The 19,322-nt window shown below is 34.9% G+C and overlaps 1 protein-coding gene across 6 annotated transcripts in view; it reads left to right on the top strand.

Annotated features, from left to right (window-relative positions):
* NPAS3 (neuronal PAS domain protein 3) overlaps positions 1-19,322 on the top strand; it is a gene marked incomplete at both ends in the record, with an annotated part of 580,623 nt that overhangs the window by 399,867 nt on the left and 161,434 nt on the right. For all 6 annotated transcript variants that reach the window (XM_083863228.1, XM_083863229.1, XM_083863227.1 and 3 more), the window contains one exon: positions 3,991-4,080. In XM_083863228.1, the coding sequence (XP_083719354.1) occupies positions 3,991-4,080 (90 nt within the window). The remainder of the gene's footprint in view (positions 1-3,990; positions 4,081-19,322) is intronic.

Below are 19,322 nucleotides of genomic sequence, written 5' to 3'. Positions count from 1 at the left end.
TAAAAAAAAATAAATTAAAAAGTAGCCTGTGGTGATTGAAACAGCATAATACATAATGGTTTTCTGAAATCAAAAGTAATAGAGAGATTCAGCTTTAATCACATTTTGCATAAAGCCAGTAAGTGTAGTTTTAAACAAGAAGTTGCCAGTCTACCTTAAATTGGATTGTGCTCAAAATTGACATTTGGGGTCACCCTGACCCTTTCTCAGCTGCCACACTAGATGAGATGAAACTGAGTTTATGACAGTCAACTTCATTTACTTTAAAAAAAGAGAGCGAAATTAAGTAGAAAAAAATTTTCCTTATATTCATGGTGTCTCCTTCAATGAAAATAGAACATAACAAAAACCGTTACCTTTTCAGACCATATTTTTATATTATAGTTAACTCTGGAATGTCCAGAACAGAAATCCTGTCTGCCTGTGAACTACATTGAAACTCTTCTGAAATTCTGGCTGGAAAGCGCTGTGATGCTCCTTTCACAAGAGATATTTGAAAGCTGACTCAATCCACTACCTTTCTCTCGTTTGTTTTGCCCTAAATTATACAAAAGTAATATGAATAATACTTCCAGATATTTCTCATTAAACCAAAACTGTGTGTGAATATGTAGTATACAGTGGTATCACATACTCTTTTCCAGTATATAATATAACCTGTGTTATGTTGCCTTGCACCTTCTCTGAAGTCTGCTGCTCTCTTGGCATGCACAAAGGACGCACGCTTTATGAAAAATTGAAAAATTTCAACACGCATTACTTAAATAATAAATATTCATAAATAATACCTATGAATAACGAATGAGACAGTCCTTCAGAACTACTGTTTGACCTGTAAAAGGAACAACAACATTGTCACAAAAGTGGTCTGTCTCAGCCCTTTCATACTGGTGGGAGGAACTGCCTTGCATTGGAAGATGTCTATTTCTCCTTCTATTTTTATTGTCATTTTTCTTAGGTATTGGGACTTGAACTTAATACTTGGAGCTTTTGTTCTAAGGTCTTTGTAATTTGGGCATGGAAGTAGTTAGATGTCCATTAGCTGTTAATCAGTGGCTCTTTCAAAATATGATTAAATAAACTTTCCGATTCTGCTCTGTTGAAGAAAATGCCGAGTTTGGTCAGTAGTTGTACATAAGCATAGCTTCAGAGGTGGAAAAAGAAATGGAGAAAGAATGACCATGACTTAGTAGTCTCAGCTGGCTTAATGAACAAATTTTGTAGCACAGGAAGTGACTGATCACATCCAAAGGTGTCAGTGTGCTGCATTGGCCCTGCCAGTCCTTCAGTGGTGCCTCCTCATTTACCTTCCTTGCAAAACCTGGGGGCAAAAATAAGGAATAGTCTCTCAGAAAGAAAGAGAAAAAAAAGACTAAACAAGTCAATTTAATAAAGTAAAGCTATATAAATGGAAGGAGAGAATCAGAGTTAATGGCATGGAAAAGTAGCAAGTGCTTAAGATGACTAATACTTCTCACTACTACACCCGTCCTGATGACCTTCAAACTTTAGCCATGGAGGTTGAAATTTCTTCGTTCAGCTATGTCGACGAGAGATAGTTTTATTTGTTTATATTTTTTCTAGCAAAACTGGTTTCAGTCAATTTCAAAACTACACTGGGTGAACCATTTTGCTTAATCTGTATTCAAAGGTTTCTTCAAACTTCTGTTTCATTAAGCCTGAATTCCTAAATAAGATGATGAGAAAAGAAGCAGAAAAGCCATCAGTGATTCAGAGAATTATTTTTTCTGGTTCTTACAAAACTTTGTCCAGATATGCCAGATAATTACACGCTAATGCAGTGTGCTAAGCCTACCAGATCATAAATGTGCTTAAATTGTATGTCATTCTCTCAAATAACAGAACAAGGTGAGCACACAAAAAGCTTTATAAAAAACTGAGGAGGAAAGTTGTTTTTTATATGATACACAAAAAACCTATGAAACATCTTTCCTCAAGAAAGGAAGATATCACAGTCATACCAACTACTGAGAAGAGGTTACTAAGAAACCTCTGGTAGGCTTGTCATCACCCCTATGGATATTCCAAACACTGTTCTGAAGGATCTCTGTACATCCTGTCAGACCCAGGGAAACGGAGTGCTGCAAGACAGGCCTTTAGTCTGAATGACTGTGACAATTTCTTCTTGTTGGTGGAGAATGCAGTTCTGTCCAGGTGGCCAGGGAGGCAGCATCATGATTCTTGGCTTAACAGAGGATTTAACCAGTTTCCTCAAAAGACCATGGGACCGAGATTAAGGAAGACTTTAACTAAGACCTTTAAAGAGTTACTTTTCTGAGTAAGAGACTGTACATAGTAGGAGAAATCAGATGTGCAAAGGTTTTGATTGTCCTGGTAAGGATCTAAGTTTGAACTTCACTATTCCAAATTTTCCACCTGTTATTGATGTTAAAAATTCAAGGAAGTGATGTTAATAATTTGAGAAAGAAATTATGATGATTTATAAGAGGCCATAAATTACTTGCATAATATAAATGTTTTTACATTAAGGAAATCCATGCAGATTTACATTTTTATTAATTCATAAATATAAATTAGAGTTTTTTTAATGCAATGTCTTTAGTGAGGGTTTGTTTTCCAATATGCAGTCTATTATTTTTAGAAAACTCAGATTTTAAACTAATTCCACCACCTACTACATCAGAGAGGGGTGAACTTTTGCCAGACAGCTTCTGACTATCAGCCTGTTAGAAATTAGTCTAGAAGCAGAAGAATAAAAATATTAAAACCCCTCAGAAATCACTGTTGTGCATTTGCAAAGGAGTGATTACATGATTTTGTCATCATGTATCTCCATCAAATTTATGTGCTTTTTCCTTCCAAAACCAGGCTAGTCTCTCAAATGCTACAGTTAATATTTCCTTTACGTGTTCTTTTATCACAAGGGGATATTTGGGATGTGATTTTGGGGATTTTTCCTTGTTTCCCAACATTTGGGCTGTTTCATATTTTCTAAGCTGTTTTAGCATTTGTAATTTCTGGAATTTTGTGATTTTACTTTTGCGATAGTCAATGATTGTTTGCCAATAATCATCCTCATAAAAGGCAGAAAGGTAAAGACATGGATAGTGTATGAAGGTAGTTTCTTCCTAGTGAAGATTTACTCTTATTCATAGAGGTATAGTCCCTTCTGGATGTGCAGTGATTTACTCTGTGTCAGTTTAGAATGTAGTCCTCTTGTTTATTAACTGCACTCATGTTTCAAAAGGTATGCATTAATCGCTGTAATTGAATTTTGATTTTTGCAGTTGCAATGGAAACCACATCCAAAGCCTTGAACCTGTCAAAGTAAAATCTGATCTAGACTTTTACACCAAAGGGTATAAATTCATAGCATTTCTAGAGACCTAAGCTGTAAACATATTTGACAGTAATCTGCTGATTGGCTTTGTTGTCTCACAAAAGGAAAATGGTGTGTGTGTACATGCGTGCATGTGCGTGCTTGTGTGTGTAATCCTCAATTAATTTACAAATTATTGAGGTCCATAGTGGTTTGAGTGATGGCAGGACTTTATTTTCTCCTTTTGAATTTTTTGGAAATAGAAATTCTCTGCTTTAATTCTGAACAATGGGGGGTGATTTTTTCTATATACACTGTTCAATTGGAAGGTTGTTTTCCTTATTTATTTTTTCATTTAAAAAAAATAAAAGATTTTTTTTTTCTATATTTCTTCCATCAAGAAAATGAGATAAATGTTATACAGTATATGGCAGATATAAGCATGGAAGTAAATTAACTTAGTAATACACTCATCAACTTGGACTTGGTAATATACTCATATGATGTTTATTAATATGGAGGCAGAATATAAAGAAGTTGTCTTAAGGGTTCAAATTAAAACCACACTCACAAAATTCAGAATATTTTTGTCAGCTTATTCTGTGATGCCTTTGTTTGAATCTATTCCTATTAGTAGTTTAGAATTTTTTATTAATCTATTCACTTCTTTTTTTCCTCTTACTCTGTAGTCCCTGGATGGATTTGTATTTGCACTAAATCAAGAAGGAAAATTTTTGTACATTTCAGAAACTGTCTCCATCTATTTAGGCCTGTCCCAAGTAAGTACATGCTTTCAATTCTAGAACATAATGGTGTATGATGCATTCTTCTGTTTATTATTATTAGGAAAATAATTATTTGGTTTCTGTATTTTGCATGGATTATTGAATTAGATGTTTAAAGCTGTATCCTGTTCATCCTGAGACACAACTGAAAAATGTGTCTATAGCACTGGATGTTGAGATGTGTATGAAAACTTTTTACCACAAAGGATCATTATTAATTTATTGAGAACAAATGAAGTTTCTTTTCTCAGTTGTTTTGAACTTTAAACCTCTATATCTGATAGGAAAGGGACACTCTAATAGTACTTCCCTTGTGTCCTATTACTGGATGTTTATGGAGTACCCTGCATTATCCAGGGAGCTGACACGATGACAGGGAGTCATTTGGAGTCAAGAAATGCTGAAAGAGACCATTAAAATGTCTTCCAGGGAGGGTTCCAACAAGGACACATTTTGACGCTTTCACCAATTCTCACTATGAAAATATGAATTTATAAAATATAGTAATTTGGGGGGGGTTGGTTTGGGATTATTTTTTTCATTTAATTGCTGGCAACGGTTTTTCAAAAATTAAAAGGCAGGGCAGAAGTGGGGGAAAAACTTAGTTGTTAATGCTTATTCCTAATCCTGCAGCATTGAGAAATGTTTAGGTAGGATAACTTTTTTCTGCTCGCATTTAGAAATGAAGCAGAAATATTTTGCATGATAATTTTCAGAGTGGGACCATTTACTTCTACTGCAGTCACCCTGAGGAGGAAAAGAAAAACTGAAATAATACTTATTTCAGCTACTTTAAATTGGGACCCAGAGAGCTATGAGGAAGCAACTATTAGCATGGGCTACTTACTGGCAGTTTTGCTGTTCCCCACCAACAATTAAATAGGAAATTTTAATATTTGGTGACAAAAAAAGACTAATTTTAAATACTATCTGATGAGAATATGAATAGAGGCTCACTAAGTCCTCAAAGAACATGCAAGCAATTGGCTGTAATAAGTTCAGTAATTGTTATTTTGTGCTGGCTTTGGCAAACCCAATGATAGAAATGGAGGAAAAGCCGTTTCTAGCTCATATCAGTATTCTTGTCCCTCATTAAAGTCCCTCGTTTTGTAATAGACTTTAATCCCTGACTTAATCTGTTTGGGAGTTAGTATCAAGAATCTCACATTTTGAAATCGGTGCACCGCCATGTTGTTAATACAGTAAAGAATTGGAACTTTAATGTTTATTATTGTCTTATGTTCATATTAATCTGGTTTATGCATAGTATCCAACAAAGTCTAATAAGCCAGTAAAGAAGAAGGATGGATAATTAGTTTAAGCAGGTAAATGCTAATTAGGAAACTCCTGAAAGGCATCCATTATACACTAGCTTAAAACAAATTTTACAGCCCTGGTTAGTGGTGTAATCCAAATTCTGTCAAGGCAACTGCATTTTCTGTAATTGAGATGTGTATGTTTGCTTTGCATAACAGATGGCTCTGTATGCTTAGACTGATAGCTAGGAAAATAATAATTGCATTATTCTGGCCAAAAGAATATTAGCTCTTGGGTTTTGGCCATTTCAGTCAGTCCTCCTGCCAGCACAGCATATGCACATATATGGATTGGATTTTCAAGGAAATTGATGCATCTGGAATAGTGTGGCCATCTGAAATATCATCTGTTCAAGAAAAATTTGGCTTTAACCCTATGTTAGTCTCTTGTTAAAAGCATTTTCTGCCACTGTCTTTCAAACTATAGAGTTGATAAATCTCTCCTTACTCTGAACTCACATCATGTTGTTAAGACTTTACACTCCATCTTGATCCATATACATTTCAAGAAAGGGTTCAGATAAATGAAGCCATTTTCTTTGCGTGTTAGAGAACTGGAAATATCAGGGCAAATAGCACTGAAAGTAATGATGGAAAAACTACCAAAAATCAGAACCAGTACTGTGGACTTTTATAGAATAATAAATTAAATCTACTGAGATTTACTAAAATATCTGAGCTTTTGCTTTTCTTCTCTCCTGTCTTTATGAAGACATTTTGTATTTCTAAGACCTACTGTATTTATATATTTTTGATATATTATTCTCTTGGTATAGCATTATATTGCTAGTCTCAATAATTTTAAAAGAAGTGCTGTAGGTACTTCCCACTAAATCACCAGTCAAAGTTTATTTGTTGCTAAAAATATTAGCAAGTCTATCCATAGAACGATTTCTCAAATATACATGGAAATGCTACAGTTTTCACCACACCAAATTTAAAATACTTGTGAATTTCTGGGTTGGTGCTATGTGATACACACGGTACTGTATTTCTTGCACTGCAAGTAAACATTGATATTTTCTATGCTGATACTCCAAAACTTTCTATTTATATAGAACCTTCAGGCAGTGTTGCTCTTAAAAGCATTGTGATGTACATTATTATTTGAAATATCTGCATCAAGTGCTGACTTTGGAGTCATACTTTCTGATCAAATTATTTCTCTAAGACTTCATCCTTGTTTGGTGGTGCTTTTTTCTTTTTATTTTTTAACTAGTATGTACAGAAGTAATATAAAATATATTTTGTATTTGCAAAGCAAAATCTCATGTCTCCTAGATAAAGAGAAATAGTTCTTGTATTGAATCTCAGCAGGTGAAAACAGTTATGATAGCCAATTTTACTCTTTTCTGAACATTTAGAGCCAGTGGTGCAAAACAAATGGATGCCAATGTTCTAAGATAGCTGCAGGACTAATAGTAAACAAATCTGATAAAACAATATCTTGGAAGGTGGCCTGAAAATTATAATAATAAAGTTACCCCTGGCAAAAGTAACAGTATATTTGAACAGTAAACAAAAATTGCAATAAATACCCTTTTGACATTACGGTGAATATAATTACATGTACACACCCCTCAACATTTATATATATTATAATTTTTTTTAATAATTTATCTTCCAGCTAATGCTAACCAAGAATTTTAAGCTAGTTTGGCAGATGTATATTTCAGAACACAGTGTGAAATTACAATCAGAGCAGTTTTAGAGAACAGAGATGCATTTCAAAGTTTAGGAAAAGAGAGTTAGCTGAAAATAATGAGTGAGAGAAGGTTAAGAGTCAAAGCAAGAGAAACGGACCAACAATCTGCCAGTTAAAGAGTCTATATATATTGATTTTATTCCATGTTAATTTTGATAGCTCAGTTATATTTGAGGCAAGCTGAAATAGTTGAACATACTTTCCAGTTCTTTCATGAACTGTAGTATTTTTTGAAAGACCCAGAAATGTCTAGAAATATGCAGTATGGCCAGGATTTCTTCTCTAGGTTGGACAACATGATCTGTGATGGTGTAGGTAATACAAACATCTTTTTACACTGAATCTCTGTAGCGATGTAAAAATGTTTGTTCTTCATATATATCTAGTCCTGTACATTTTCCAAGTCAGTAGGTAATTTTCGATATCAGGATAACTTCCATCTTTGGAATCCTCAGTCCCTGATTTCCTTTTAGAAATGGGATAATATTACAAAAGACAATGGCTAACCACTTAAGAGACGTTCAAATCACCCCTTCCAGCACCTAGAAGTCAGTGTGAATGCTTCTCTAAGAGATTTCAATTCTCTCGAAAAGTCTCTGTGTTTGAGACTTAGACCAAACATATGCTGAAACATAAATAGTAACAAAAAGGGAGAAAAGTCTATCCAGAAACAGATAAATTAAAAATGTGTTATCCAGAAAGGATAAAATTTTCTGACGTATGATGTTTCAGGTTCAATAGAAAATATTATGAGATAATAATCTGGCTAGGATGCTTTTGCATTCAGGAAATAAGTTCTTAATCACCTCTTAAAATAGTTGTACTCAGCAAGGACAGTATGCATTGTTTCCTGCCTGTGAGGTTCACATCTTAAAGTAAAGTATTTCCTACCTTTGCTCCTACTTGTCCAGGACACAGAGCATGTTTGCAGATTGGCCTCTTGAAAAGAGAGTTCACTAAAAATGAAGAGTGCAGCTGCTGTCATAATAAGAGATAGATAATAGAAATGAAAAAGGAAGAAAACAAGAATAAAATTTTGAGAATTTATGCTTTTGAAAATAAAGCAGGCAAACAGGTATATTAGGTGTGTACTGTTACTGGTAGCATAACCTATTTCCTTATTTTGGCTTTCTGTGCATTTGTTCTATGAAATGGCAAATAAAATTATAGCTACAGCACACAAGTACAAGGTCAAATAAATGACAGTACTCATTCTATTTGTGAAGCTATTCTGAAAAGGAACCATGGTGCCAAATGTGGTTTATTTGAATAATAAAGAAGAATTAGATTCCCCTGATAACTTGGCTGAGGGCCAATAAATCACTGGAGGTTAAGAATGCTTTGCAACTGCCATGTATTTCTTTTGCTTTTACGAAGCACAAACCTCAACTACTATGCTCTACCTGTTTTTCAATGCAAATCAAGTTGAGGTTAGTGGATGGTTAAAGGATTGCTTTTGTGCTGTGTTTGCTTAAAAAATAATATAAAGCAATCTTGACACTTGCACTGATTCTAAAAATTCTATCTTATTTTCCTCCTATACCATTAACAAAATAAACATAATAAACATAAAAATAAACATAATAACAATAACAATAATAGTAATGCAAAAAATAACAAAATCCAGAACTGCAATTTTTTTTAAACAAAACTAGACCATAAACAATTGTGAAAAGAACTTGCCCTTTTATGTGTTGTTAGTTTCCGTGTTCTGAATTTAAATACTTCTATGTAAGATAATCATTTTGCTCATACAGTAAATTGACACTAGCACTGATAATTTTTTAACAGGTTTTCCCCTTTAAAAAGAGCAAATAAAAGCCTGGGAAATGGTGTGTTGATCATGTGGGGGTTTAATTTTTTTTTCCTTAATATTCAATGTAAGAGTATTAATTTACTGTTGTATTATATGCTAAAAGAAGTGAACAAGGGAGGAGTTCTATTGAAATAGAGCAGCTCTGAGGATTTTGAGAGCAGTAAGAAAATATAAGTATCAAAATAATTCAGAAACAGTACAAGGCACAGTGGCACATTATCAATTTACAACATTTAAATTGATAAATGCTTGGTGGTGAAGGCCTACAAGGGCACTTTGAAAAGCAAATAGCGACCTGCTGAAGAAATTGATTTTTCCCCCCCGAAAATGACTGCATGATGCATCATTTGACTGCATGCTGTCCAAGTGCTTGACAGAGATAATCTCAGCAATCCCACGGGTGACCTTATCGTTCTCACCAGGGCAACTTTGTCTAGGTTCTGACTTTGTGCATGTCAAGGTTTCTTCAGGCAGGATCCTTAGGGGGAAAAAGTTCCTCTGTTCGATCCAGATATTGAACCACTCTTGAAGGCACTCCCCCACCCCCAAAAAGGCAAGCTTGTTTCTTTTCTTCATAATTATGAATGAACTGAACAAGGGAAAATATCTATAGACACAGTATCTTTGCTAAAGCTATTATTGCCCTTTCAGTGTAGCTTAGCTTAGCTCTTAAAGGAGAAAGGATACCTGCCATTAGAGGTTATCAGACACAGTTGAAAGACTGCAAAATGTATGGCACTCTTCTACATAGCAGAAATATCCCACCTGCTTTCTTTATCACACTCACTGTTCGCAGCTTTATTTTTGCCATCCTCACAGTATTTAATATCAGTGCCTAATCGTTTTCTTCTCTATGTTATTATTTTGTTCGGTTTGGTTTTTTTTGATCCCTCTCCCAACTCAAGAACTTTTAAGACAACTCAAGTGCAAATGACAACCTGACAGAAGTCCTGAACATCAACATCAATATGCATAATTTTGCATAGACGCTCTGTAACAACCTTCACTGTATGGTCATGAAGAGGTCCAAAACACTTAGGCTATTTTATCTGATTATTACCAAACTGGTTTTGTCTTGCACAGAGAAATATATTGCCCAAACTGTGATGAATAACAGCATTTTAAAATTTGCAGGATTTTTTTAAGTGCTTTGCATAATGAACAAACTATTCTTCATGTGCAGTTAGTAAGCGTTAATTATAATTACTGACTAGGAATCTGTTGAAAGCAGCAAATGTTATGCTCTGTTTGGTACCCCAAAGCTGCTTTACCCACTGCCTTTGACACCCACAGTTCACCGTATTCAACCTCTTTTACCTCCTTCTTTCATCCACAACATTAATTCTGAGTGAACAAGACGTGCTTCCTTGCTTTTGACAAGATTTGCTGCAGTCTCATGCGACAAAAACCCAACACTCATTCCAGATTCAGAAAGTAGGATTTATAACAGCATTTTAATTTAATGTTGGATGTCGAACATATAAAGAGATCACAGTAGTACTAGAGCTGAAAATTGATGCCTTTTTTATTAGTGTCCTCTCAGAAGTGGGTGAGCCGCTGTTTGTGCAATGGAGCACAGAGCACCACAGTCAGATGAATGAGGATATGCTATCTGCAAGGAATCATATTTCAAACCACTGTCTGCTTCTATTGATGTGCTCAGAGTTGAAAGGTTATGCTAGTAAATGCCATCAGAATTTTCAGCATTAGAAATCTGTGGAATAATCCGCTGACTGTCACTTTGTAGTGAGTCCAAATGCAATACATGGTGATGCTTTAATGATTTTTTTAATTGAAATTAACTTATTGTTACTGATCACATTGTTTTGCTGCTTCTTCTACAGTGTGTTTAAATACTGCCAGCAGTATTGTCTTATAGGCTCCACTGGATATAGCTCTCTGTTGAGTTAACTAAAGGAATCCAGAATGTCATTTTACATGAGAATCATGTTTCCCTTATTTATTCTTTTGAACATATTTTACCAGCCATTGAGGCTGAAACATTGAAAGCCGTTATGCAGAAGGGATGCACTGGTTAAAATGAATCACAGATTCTCCATGCAATAAAATATAGCCTCATTGGTTTAACACATAAAGGCTGAAGACTTTTTATGTTACTTAATAATTTCTACCATTTACTGTTAAAGAAAAAAAAAGGCATTGGATAAGGTATTTTCATTGCAAATCTTAACTCTTTCTAGCACTGAATAAGACTGAAAACATTAGCAATCAGACCATTTGCTTCCTGATGGATGCAATGGTTTCAGATTATTTTAATAAAAATATCTGGGGAACAGTTTAAGTATTTTATGTTTCTCTTTCCTATTGAAGCAAATTTAAAAACTTTTCCTGAATCAATATTCATATTATCCAAATTAGCTACAGAGTACTTTGGTATCTTCTTTGCATTGCATTTTAACTTATTCATGTGGAAGTTGAAAAAACAAACAGCTGTGGAATAATTGGGGGAAAAAAACCAGGTACCAGTGAGAACCATACAATTTTCCCTAAAGATATTTTCCCTGCTTTTCGGTCACATTAGAGAAGAGGAGAAAAAGCCCTCAAAGATAAGAAAGTATTCTACCTTTTAAGAGTAAATTCAAAAAGTCGCTCTGATGGTGAGTGATGAAAATTTCATTTCTAAAAAATAAATTATAATTAATAGATTTTGATTAATAGGAAGAAAATATGCCTTTCATTGCTTATAAAATGCACTGATTATAAAGTTTGATTTTCTTTTTGTTTTTGATCTGTTTTGTTTTTGATCTGTTTTTGAGTCAGGGAAAGCAAAGTCATGACTCAAATATTTTCTATCATATGAAATGATTCAAGATTTATAGCAGAGAAGCAGCAGAGGTTCACTTGACAGAACTTCCATTCCAAGCACTTGAGAAGGGTGGATCAATCCACAGATACTCAAGGACTGGCTTAAGGTTATGAAAGGAATAAAACAGTGCCCATATGTATTAACACAATAAGTGAATGGTTCTGAGCTAAAAAATAATGCTGCAAAAATCAAAAATTAATAAACAACTACTTTGAACTCAGATCAGTTCAGTGATATCTTCAGCTGCAAATCCTCACTGACAGATCTACCAGTCCAACTAAGGGGTTGCATATGAAAGCACAAGATCAGGAAGCAGCTCAGAAAAAGGATAGGAAATACATCTTATTCTGCTTTTGCCAACACCATGTATTATTACACCCTTGGTCAGTACTTTACTTGCTCTGTGTTCAGTCAGAGTTAACAGAGTAATACTACTCTGGGAAGAGAGAATTGGTAACAGAACAGGAGCATTCCAAATTCTGTGCAGAGTGTCTTCACTGCAGATTGGGATCTAGAGAGAACCTCCCAAATCAGAGGCTAATGGTGCTTAATCCCCAAGGTTTGTAATGGAAATTCAAGACAATCATGTCCATGTGCTATTACTCTTCCAGTATTAATCTATATTCTTTTGTCACTCCCTGCTCATCTTCAGCATTAAAATAGACCTATGCTGCTTTAGCATTTTAACCCATGCATCCCTGTATTACTTTCTGGCAGTTGAACCAGGATGCCCTCTGAGACATCTTCTGCCTGTGCTTCCAGTTGCACGGCAGCTGAAAGCAGCTTCCCAGTTAAGTTACAGTGTGAAAGGGAATGCTCACAGGTTGCTTTCTGCATTTAGGGGATGGTGGAAAAGAGCAGCAGAAAACTTGTCAGACTTACCGTAAACCAGTACTTTATCTTACTTGCTCAGCTGAGTTCCTTAACAACATTCACATTAAAAGTTCTCTCTGCTGTTTGCTCATACCTTCAGAACTGCCTGCTTTCATCCTGAATAACTCAGATCCACATGGATGATGTTTACTTATCATTCTCATGGCACTCCCACAGAAGGTTCCTCTGCAGATGAATGCACAGAAGAGCTAGTTTAAAGCCATCCAAATCTGCCATCAGGACCCACCCCATCACACAGCCTGCTCTAGCAGTGCTGGCATAGCCAAAAGCAGCCATGCAGCAGAGGGGTACTTCTACTGACCACCTGATGAGGTAGTAGAAAACTAAGACTTCATTTTTCCTAGCCAGGAGCTCAGATGTGGCAACAGAGTAAAGTTATAAACTTCCTTAGCCCAGAGTTAGAAATTTAGGGCAAAAAGGCAAGGAAGAAAATAAATATCTTCCTTCAACAGTGAGGAGACACATCTAAGAGCAGGTATTATCTTCCCTTTAGAAGACAGGAAGCATTGGCATATATTGGAAGGATGGGGAATCAGGTTAGTATAAGGGGACAGACAAAAGAAATACCTCTCTAGTGTGAGCAGACAGGAAGGGGAAGAAAGAGAAGAAACAACACACTGCCCCTACCCAGCAATAGACTCATGGGGATATATGCTACTTCTTCATCAGCAACGAAGCAAAATTTTGCTAACCTTTGATATTCAGAACTCACAGCCCAGCATCAACTCAAATAGTGAGTCTAGTTCCTACTCAAGATATATGAAAATAATATATTTAAGGGCTTATTAACATTCAGGGGGGTTTGCACCCTTTGTGACTTTGTATTTTAAAGTCTTCCCTTTCCATTAGCTACCTGAATGCTAAAAATATATTTTAATATGTAAGAGATGTCTGAGACTTTTTTGGGAATATCATGATTTTACAGAAAGGCCTTTGAAACTACAATCAAACCACTCAATTGGCAATAATATGAAGTTTGGCAACAGTAAAATATGAAGGGAAAGTACTGTCTTATTTCTCTATCACATGCATCTATAAACTAATATGGTGTATTCTGCTCCTACTGTATTCCAGATAACTTTTAAAGCCTTTGTGTTAATAAATCTGGCCTTATACTAATAAAATGTATGACAGAATTATTACCTATATTAATTACTTTATGTTTGAGATCCTGTCTTTGGGTCTTTTGGGTGACAAGTATTTTCTAGTCTGAGTACTGCTGTTTTAGGATGTAGCCATTACAGTCAGGCATACTCTCCACCTTTTCATACTGCATTTCAGAAAGATGTCTCATTTGGGACAGCACTTATTCATGCAGAAGTGGTAAATACAAAGCTGTATGCATTCCTGAGATTCCTTGAATAACAATGGAGCTATCCATGTATTCTTACTGAACTTCCATAACATATGCATAAGAAAGATATGATGAAAATTGTAAATGTATCTCTTCAATGTATTAAAGCAGCATGTGTGGGTCATGACTTAGAGTTTGTAGGAAGAGATGCTTCCTTTTCTAAAATTCATTAATCCAGTTGGAGAAATAGTAGCATTCCCTTCTGTGTTTGTTTCTCCTGATATGACATGAATCTGATCCACAGCCTGTAAGTCAATGAAGAGATTTAATTTCAAGAGGGTTTTTGAATGGTTCTCATTTTACTCTATACTGCCAATATGTTTCTTATTTCACAATGGGAATGAAGATATATTCTGTAAGTTAATGAGCAATCCCTCTGTCTCTATAAGCAGCTAGTACTTTGGATAAGCGTGACAGTGATTTTCCTTTTTGTTTTGTATATGTTATAATTGCTTGCAAGTTGTAAAATACTTTGGTCATATGATAGCTCAGTTTCTTTGTCCTGTTTCCAATTTTATATATTCAGATTGAGTTAACTTGAATCAACATTATCTTAAGGCATTTTAGAGGATTCCTTCATTAATTGTAATTGGTATATATTTTATTTACTGCAACCTTGTGTGCAGATGGGCTAATGTCTAACCATTGAGAAAGACGCATTCCAAAGACATAACAATCTTCAGGATCAGAGTTGTTGGCTAAAAAAAAGTAGTGAAAAATATATACATTTTATTACCTGCATGTTTGGGAGGGGTGAGCATTGTGATATTTTTATCATCTGTTTCCTATCTTCTTCTGATCCAGTCTGTCTTCCTTGTTAGCTCCCAGATCGTTTGGATGTATTGTTGCTTAAGTGCACAATGCCTTCCCAACAGAAGGCAGTTCAGGGGAAAACTTGTTAATAAAAACTAATTCAGTCACTGAAATGAACATAAGCAAATTCCAGTTTCTAGAGATGGGATTCTCTTTCATGCTCATCACAAATATAAGGATTTATCTTTCCTGCTTTTTGGTAAAAATGCGTCTACAGAAAGAATTCTGTATGCTTCAAATTGAACTTACTCCGGATGTTTTCTTTGGCTAAATCAAAGTAGGTTTCCTAATACTTGTTCTATTCTCCTCTTCTTTTTTGATATCACTGTGCTCCTCTAGGTTAATGTACACTTGTGACTGTGAAGAAAGATCTTATGTGTTTGATGGACAGCAACTAAAATAGACATACGCAAAGCAAAATATGCTTTTTCCACTTTTTCTGAGTGTTTAGGAGCTATTCAACTGGTATAAGCACATTAGCGCTGTACCTAATTTGGACAATGATGTGACTAGATCTGGCACAGTCCAATCTGCATTGTCATGATGCTTTTGGGATAAACCCCTGCAGATTAACAAACTCTGAAACCTCCTAATGAGGGTGTAAATTCTTCTGAAATAATAAGAATAATAAGTAAAACTAGAAAAATAACCCATATATATATATATATATATATATATATATATATATATATATATGTAGTAATTTTTATAGCTCATTAATTAAAATTGACATTGCAGGGTTTTTACAGGACAAAGAAACTACAAAAGGACACTACCATTTTAATATGTTTTGGAACATTTTCAATTTAGCAGGCAAGAAAATAATATAATTCTGGAATCCATTCACCACTTTAGTAAAAACACCAGTCTTCAATTTTAAATAGCATTTGTAGAAATTAAAGAAGGTAAACTGAAAATATTTCTAAAATGTCGCAGCTTCATTGTGATATTAGATGATATGGCCTATCCCTTCCTTGTCATCTAGAACAGCTGGGAAGGTGCTGTGAAAATAATGTCATGTCTTTTAAAATAACTGTAAAACCCAAAGATTTTTAAGGAGATTATACATTCATACCTATATTGGCTGTTTTGAATGAAGCTGTTGATGTGTGATATTCTTTATTATGGCATTAACACCCATGTCATGGCAATATCAGAATTTGCATATAAACAATCAACATAATGGATTGGAAATAAAAAATGCAGGGTTTTTTTTATTTTAAATAAAACACTAAGATATCCTGAAATGCAAATATTTATTCTGTGTGTGTATAATTATAATATACCCATGATAGCTGATAATATTACAATTCCCTTTTATAGTGTCATTTAAGTCATATTTATTCTCTTGCATCCATGGTCTTCATTCAACACTGGACATCTTAGTGAGCTGTAGTACAGGGGTTTTTTTGGTTTTAACCTTCAAAGGAATTTAGTTGAGCAGATGCTACATTGAACTAGTCAGAGTAGAAAGGAAATGATATGGCTTTTAAAGGGCACATCTAGCATATCTACTGGGCTAAAGTAATTCTGGCAATGCTTCAAAGGATATAACTTTTGATGGTAAAGTAGGTAGGCTACAGAATGAAATCACATATGGCAAGCTGTCAAAGTCTTCCTACACATTCAGTACATTTATATAAGTGCAAATGGATGCTGCTTAGATGGAGTCCCTAGCAATTTCCTGTTAAATCTGCTCGAAGATTATCTGATATTATTTGACTAAATTATCTGTAAAAGCTGAGGACAACTTTTATGATCAAATATTTAGAAATTAGTTTTTTCTTTTTGGCAGATTATCTGAAAAATGAACTGCAATTGTATTAACACTTGAAAGCAAAGGGCTTTTGGTAATAGCAATTATATCAAAACAGGGATAATGAATTGCTGTATATCAGCTTGAAGAGGACGTATTTATAGGTCAATGATGTCAATAGCTATAGTTCTCATAGACACCTCATTTCTTACCCTTTTATTCCTTGCTAATGCTAAGCAGACACAGTTTTAACTTTTAATGAGATTGGTGACTATGAGAATCTCATTTCACAATGGAAAGGAAGTTTACAAGGGATGACTATTTTTCACCTTTCAAAATTCAGCCATAAAAGTTGTTGCCCTTTTACAAATGCTACACTGATGATTAGCCATCCCCCCTCCCCGCTAATGAAAATAAATCCAAATGGTCATTCATACTTATTACAAAGGCAAACTTTTAAGTTTTCTTTTTTATATAAATTATTTTAGTTGTGTGGAATAGCACTTTAGTGTAGTAACAAAATGCAGAATGCCTTACAGTATTAGCTTTATAGCTAGGAATATGCATGAATATATATTTATATAGAATACACCTCTGTGTATGAATCTGTGTGGGTGCATGATTGAAAGAGGAACCTCAGAGGTGTGCTGAAAAGTCCTTTATATCTATCCTACACTGTCCCACATTAGTAGGAGGTAAAGAATGTCCAGTTGCAGCCTTACAACCCTGAGCACGTGCATTTGCTTTCTGATTTTTGGCCATGGCTATCCTTGAGAGCTATTGGTAGGATTAAGCACATTTAGTTTTACTGGGGGAAGGTGCAGTGTGGTTAGTGCTGTTAACTATTGAAGGTTGGAATCTGTTTACGAAGGATGGAATCTTATGAGATTTGGCCATGGAAACTGAAATCCCTCTAGACACACCTTTATATTCATTTGGCCCCTCTCACACACTTATGCGTGGCAGTAGCACATATTCCCATCACAGCTCTGAGACTGCATGCCAGATACAAGCAATCAGGCTGTCTAGTTATTCACATCTTACAGGATCCAAGAGCAAAAGAGGAGTTCAGAAATGCACAGCTTTGGTTAGGTGTCTGTGTCTTATTTTGTTTCCTATTTTTTGCAGCTGCAAAATCACACCAGCATATTAATCACGAGTCACTGTACAGATCACACCTTGGCCCCGATCATAGGCATAGGGCATTGTAGATTGTAGAAGTAAATAGAATGAAGGTTTGTATTGATCTATTTAAGCAGTGGTTGCTTGCTCAGTGGCATATGACTCGGACAAATCTCAGTGTGCTTTTATTGGAATGGCAAATAGCCTCTTGCTGGTATAAAGGCAAATCCATCTGCCAGTTTCAGATCCATTTTGTAATAGAAATGGGAATGTGACGAGTGCTCAAAAAATCTTCCTGCTTTAACATGAGCAAAAAAAAAAAAAAAGCTGTTGTGTCTAGACTGAGCCTTAGCTGAAATTTTCTAAATTATTCAGTCAGAAACAGATGTGTGTCCTGTAAAAATTTCTAAACAGTGGTAAATTTGACAATGAGACAAGGAACTTAAAACAGTTTTCTGACAGATAAGTGTTAAAACAACAGTAAAAAAAAAGGTAATGCTACAAGTTGAACTTGAAACAAAAGAGTATGAGTAGAAGAAAGGATGGATAAATCATAACAAAATCGTAAAATAGAGTGTGAGTAGAAGAAAGGATTAATATGTCATAACAAAGCCTTGAATCCTGGAAACATGAACACAAGAATTCTCACTGAAAGCTGTGAAACAAATGATAAATCTATTGAGTTAAACCTTTGAGGGATTGGGGCCTGGATTTTTAAACTGTGGGAACTCTCATTAAAATCAACGGCATTCTCCACATAAACAAAGCAAAAGCAAAATTTCTGGAGAGAAAAATTATGACCAAACCCATTTATTAGCAATACTTGAATTTCAGTAGTGAAAAAGCACTGATACTGTGTGTTACTATTTTGTTTCTTTATACCATTTATCTCTATAAACACCCAAAATTGATGCGTAGGTTGTGTGCATCTGCTTTATCATTTGGTCAGTCAAAAGTGTGAAATTCAATGTGCTTGTAAAAGTAGGACATGGACCCTAATGTTTAATTGATTTTTAATATTGTATACATTCAAAATATAGATATATACAATCTGAATTTTAGAAACCTAACTAAACATCTAAAATTGTGATTGGTGTTGAACAACAGCTCCTGCCCAGGAAACAAACAAACCAGGGAAGAATGTGTCAAAACCCATCAGTCTATTGTTGGCCCCATGCCAGGAGAACAGGCAGATTTCATATTGAATTGAAAGCTCAGCATATTTGAACATTGAGGTCTCAGCTGTGATAGGGCATGACATTTTAAAATTGGCATATTTGCTTTAAACAAGGAAGGTTTTGGTGATTCTGTAGATGTCCCAGAAGTAGTGTGCAAGGGTAGAAAACTAAGAAACAGACATATCCCAGCACCAATGTGATTTTACAAACCAACTCATTACCAAAATAGAAACTTGATTATCAGTGTGATATTACACATCTTCGAAAAAGTCAATTGTGCAGACCCTCCCTTCAGAAAATTGAAATTTATATTATACAGTATAGTTGAATTTAATCCAAGTACACTTGATTTTATCTGTAAAGTTACAAGAGGTTTCCTCACTTTATAAGGGCTTGGCACAGTTCTCGAGTGGAAATAACCTAGGTTAAGCAAACTATCAGCGGTCCAAAAAACA

This window comes from Zosterops lateralis, assembly GCF_965231275.1.
Source record: "Zosterops lateralis genome assembly, chromosome: 6".
NCBI lineage: Eukaryota > Metazoa > Chordata > Aves > Passeriformes > Zosteropidae > Zosterops > Zosterops lateralis.
Note: the sequence above shows the minus strand (reverse complement) of the source record. Positions and strands in the feature narration are given on the sequence as shown.